The sequence below is a fragment of the Nematolebias whitei genome, chromosome 6 (genome assembly GCF_014905685.2).
Source record: "Nematolebias whitei isolate Nwh7 chromosome 6, NemWhi1, whole genome shotgun sequence".
Classification (NCBI taxonomy): Eukaryota; Metazoa; Chordata; class Actinopteri; order Cyprinodontiformes; family Rivulidae; genus Nematolebias; species Nematolebias whitei.
The window spans coordinates 48,562,631-48,567,107 of NC_056503.1; the positions used below are offsets into that span (position 1 = coordinate 48,562,631).

The 4,477-nt window shown below is 40.3% G+C and overlaps 1 protein-coding gene across 1 annotated transcript; it reads left to right on the forward strand.

Annotated features, from left to right (window-relative positions):
- Nucleotides 1-2,654: 2,654 nt before the first annotated feature.
- LOC119411431 (claudin-4) lies at nt 2,655-3,647 on the forward strand. Its single transcript, XM_037678380.1, has one exon. The coding sequence runs from the start codon at nt 2,735-2,737 to the stop codon at nt 3,470-3,472; it is 738 nt and encodes a 245-aa protein (XP_037534308.1). The 5' UTR covers nt 2,655-2,734; the 3' UTR covers nt 3,473-3,647.
- The last annotated feature ends 830 nt before the right edge of the window (nt 3,648-4,477 follow it).

Genomic DNA, 4,477 nt, shown 5'->3' on the forward strand with positions numbered 1-4,477 from the left:
CTGAACAAACTGAATAATCTGAACAAACTGAATAATCTGAACAAACTGAATAATCTGAACAAACTGAATAATCTGAACAAACTGAATAATCTGAACAAACTGAATAATCTGAACAAACTGAATAAACTGAACAAACTGAATAAACTGAACAAACCCACAAAAGTCTGGAGTTTCTGTAAAACGTTGAGGAAAAACCTGAATGTGGTGATTTGCACCGAGTTTAATTGAAAATAAGAGGGATTTTTTATTCAAGAATAAAAAAGTATACATGTTTATTATTTTTGCTTAAAACAAACAAGCTACTTTTTGATATATCTTTTTTGGTCTGGACCTGAAAGAGGTCAAAAAGTCGAGGGTCTTCTGTTGGGGCAGAAATAAATTCTGAGATTAGAATGGTCCTCCTCCTCCTCACTCAGAGACTGTCAAACTGAGGAACCGCTCACCCCTGACGTCACAGATCCTCTTCATCATGGTGCAGATTAGTGAAACAGCAGGTCAGGTCCTCAGGTCCGTAGGCCTGGTTCTGGCAGCAGTGACCTGTGGGCCCCCCATTTGGAGATAGACCATCTACAGTGAAGTCTGCTACATATCCGGAGTGATTCCGATCATGTGGGAGGGGCTGTGGACGACGTGTGTGGTCAGTAGAACCACCTTAGCTGCCACTTGATTGCTGTTGAGTGGACATGTTGGTGGCTCGGGCCACGACGTCTCCATCCTCTTCGGGGTCTTTGACGTAGTTTTGTCAACTACTGGTCGAAGATGCACAAACTTCTTCAAGGATGAACGATCCAAGTCAAAGGCTTTCATTGTTTGTTCATCACCTCGGGGCTGATTTGTTATCTTTCGTGCTCCTGGCATGCCAAAAGCATCACGGCCAACCCCTATGTCCCAGAATGGACCCAGATTCATCTGCATGATGTTGAATTTTAATGTTTTGGAGTAGCAAACCAAAACCCACAACACATTTCAGGATTTTTTTTAACGCTGTTGTGGGATATTTAAAAAGCACAGCTTTATAGGAGTTAGGAAACCACTTTTGAATGTAGGTCTAGTTTGGTTTCCTTATGGTTTACGTCACTGACTGAGAACAGCACAGTCACTACTCAACTCACTGAAATCTGTCGTCTCTGCTCTTGTATTGATTTACGTCTTATATTCATAGAATTCCTTGAAATAATGCATATTGGCGGTGATCTTGCATGTCAAAGTTTTAAACAAAACTAGAATATTGCAAAACATAAACTGTAAATGAGGAGTTTGGTTTTAGTGACTATATAAAATAGGAAGTAGTTTTTGGAGCAGCATCATGAAACTTAAGGTGTGTCTCAGCTTGTTTATGCAGTGGAAATGAAATGTTGTTGCAAAGAGCAGCATTAGTGGTCTAGCATGATTTTGTAGTAAAGTGATGTTAATTTATTTTAAAGTAATCAAGGCCACACGTTGTACTCTTTCACTACAAGTATACTGTTCATTTCCTTCTTCTTAAACTGCCATTCATAATACTGTTAACAGAAAAAAATTGTACATATCTGGTGAAAGTCCCACCACTTTTAATGTGCCAGTTTGTGCTGAATTTAGTAGCACAATCATAAATTGGCAGAGAAAAGAACAGAGGACTAAGTACACATCCTTGAGGCACCCCTGTGCTTAGTTTGATGGAGTCCTATCACCAACATAAACTTTCTTCTGTTTTCAAAGTTTTCAGGTTGAACTTCACTTTAAGAAGCTGAGAAGTTAGTGAACAAACCCTCTACTCTTTGTTTTCTCAAAATAGTTTGATCCAATAAAATAGGGATACACTGGCCAAACATGGCTAACAAAATAAGAGTTACTACCGCCATCTTAGATGGCACTAAGTGGAACTGCCAGCATGGCAGCACGCCATAAAAATCTGAGTAAAAAAATCTAAACTCAGCCAAGGTGTGCAATGGGCCTGTGCTTTGCCCCTGACAATGTTTGACTTGTTGGCAGATTTATTACAGAATATTGTCTCCGCTTTTAACACTGAGCACAATATATGTTCATTTAGGCAGGCGGAGCCTATTTTTATGCATTTTGGACTGATGGCACAGCATACAGTACACACAAAGCATTAAAAACCTGGGTCTTCAACATGCAAACAGGAAATGTAGCACCTAGCAAGATGGTGGCCAAGAATCTCTCCTTCAGTGGTCTTCCCACTTTGTAAATTAATCTGATTCAGCTGGAGTACAAAACATTTAGCTTCCTGGTATACCACGAGTGATTGTTTTTTTTTTTAATTGAAATATTTTGTGTTCAAGGAACTTGTGTTTTAACGTAGGCAAAAACAATTCATATGATAAACCTCATGGCAGCATGTGATGCTGCTTTAGGTTTCGGTTTAACTTGTTTCTGAGTGATGTGTTTGGAAGATGTGAAAACTTTTTCAAAGCTTTCGATTGAACATAAATTGCCAATGTTTGTTTTCCATCTTTGATCTGGTTTCAGGACTTGATTAGTCGTTTTAACTCAAACCAATAAAATCATCATCCCTGCAGGAAAAATCTGCATAAAGTAGGTTTTTCAAGACATTGTTTAAAGTTGAGTACCACACCTTAATCTGCAAGAGAAGGAATCTTGTTTGACTAGAGAAACTCACCTGACAACAGCTGAGCCCTCCTCCTCCTTCACTCTGGTTCAAACACCTGATCAGAAAGCCGTGTCCCTCGACGAGGCGCTGCGTTCACTCCTGCCGTGAACAGTCCTCCTCATCATGGCCAAGATTGCCAGGGAAACGTCAGGTCAGGTCATAAGTTTCTTAGGCCTCGTTTTGGCAGCGGTGACCTGTGGAATCCCTTTTTGGAGGGTGACCTCCTACATTGGCGCCAACATCGTGTCGGGTCAGATCATCTGGGACGGACTGTGGATGAGGTGTGTGATGCAGAGCACAGGTCAGATGCAGTGCTCCATGGCCAACAATGTGATGAGCATGTCGCAGGACCTGCAGGCCGCCCGAGCGCTGGTCATCATCTGCCTGGTCATCGGCCTCATCGGCTTCTTGATCTCCTTCGTTGGAGCCAAGTGCACCAGCTGCCTGAAGACAGACCAGGGAAACGCCGTTGCGGTGATCACAGCGGGCTTCCTCATCATCGTATCCGCAATCGCGATCCTGATCCCAGTCTGCTGGTCTGCAGCCATCACCATCTCAGACTATTCCAGCACAACGATCCTCGAGACGCAGAAGAGGGAGATAGGAGCGTCCATCTACATCGGCTGGGCGTCTGCTGGAATTCTTCTGATCGGAGGGATCATCCTGACAACCTCGTGTCCTCCTCGAAGGAAATTTTATCCAAATCACCCTGTGGTGTCCATGTACCCATACGCACCGGCAGCAAACGCTGCTCCCGTGTACGCTCCTCCATCCAGCCGGTTGTACACGTCCTCAGAGTCCTACGTGCCTACCAAACCTTACGCTGCACCGGCCGCATACTCACCGCGGCAGTTCATCTGAGAGCGAAGGGACAGACTGAACACAGAGACTAACGTTTCCACCACGGCTTCAGGAACTCGTCTTGGAAATGAAAATGTAGCAAAACTTGTACTGTGTTTTTAAAACACGGGATAAAATCCTGTAAATTCTGATGTAAAGTACCCGAGTTTTGGAGTTTTGCACACGGATTTTCTTTTTGCTTCCATGTTTTTGCTTTTGACATTTTCTCAGGTTGGTTCTCTGAAAAGAGGCAACACCTTTTGTGTAGAAATCACAGTTTATGTGTTTTATTTATGAACGAAGAGCATGTTCACAAACCAGAACGTGCATGTTAGGCAGCCTTCAGGCCTCCCTTGCAAACGAGATCTGTGATCTCAATGGGATCTGCCTGGTTAAATAAAGATTAATAAAAATAAAATAAATGTCTTATGATGTCTTAATGCTTATTATTCATGTTTTCTGAAAATAAAAGTTTGTATTTTAACTTTTTAACCTGTTTGTGGAGTCATTCTGTGTCAACGTGATTTATAATATTCATTCAACCTTTATTTATACAGGTTCATCCCACTGAGCCTCGAGGACTCATTTACAACAGAGACCTGATTTAACAAAGAAAAAATCAAATAAAATGAAAACCAATAAATAAAATAAAAATACATCACATTTAAACCAATCAGCTTTATTTCTGAAGCACATTTAAAACAGTTAAAACCAAAGTAGCTCACAGTAAAACCAGAAAAATAAAATAAAGACAAAAAGTTTAAATAAAAAAGAGAGAGATCATAAAACACATACTATAAAAATGACATTACCTAAAATCCAAAGCTAATAATAGCAGGAAATATCATTTTCCATTTTAATCGGTACACGTGAAAAAAAAAAATCACATTACAAATGATCAATAAATAAATAAAAATACAAATAAATACATTCCCCTAGGCCTTTATAAAATAATTAAAATAAAAAAATCTGGATATAATTCCCTCATTTCAGTTATAATTTTGGTTTGTTTCATTATCATGAAAT

What these genes read in the sequence shown, in the direction of transcription:
- LOC119411431 (XM_037678380.1), top strand. Translation starts at nt 2,735, where the DNA reads ATGGCCAAGATTGCCAGGGAAACGTCAGGTCAGGTCATAAGTTTCTTA.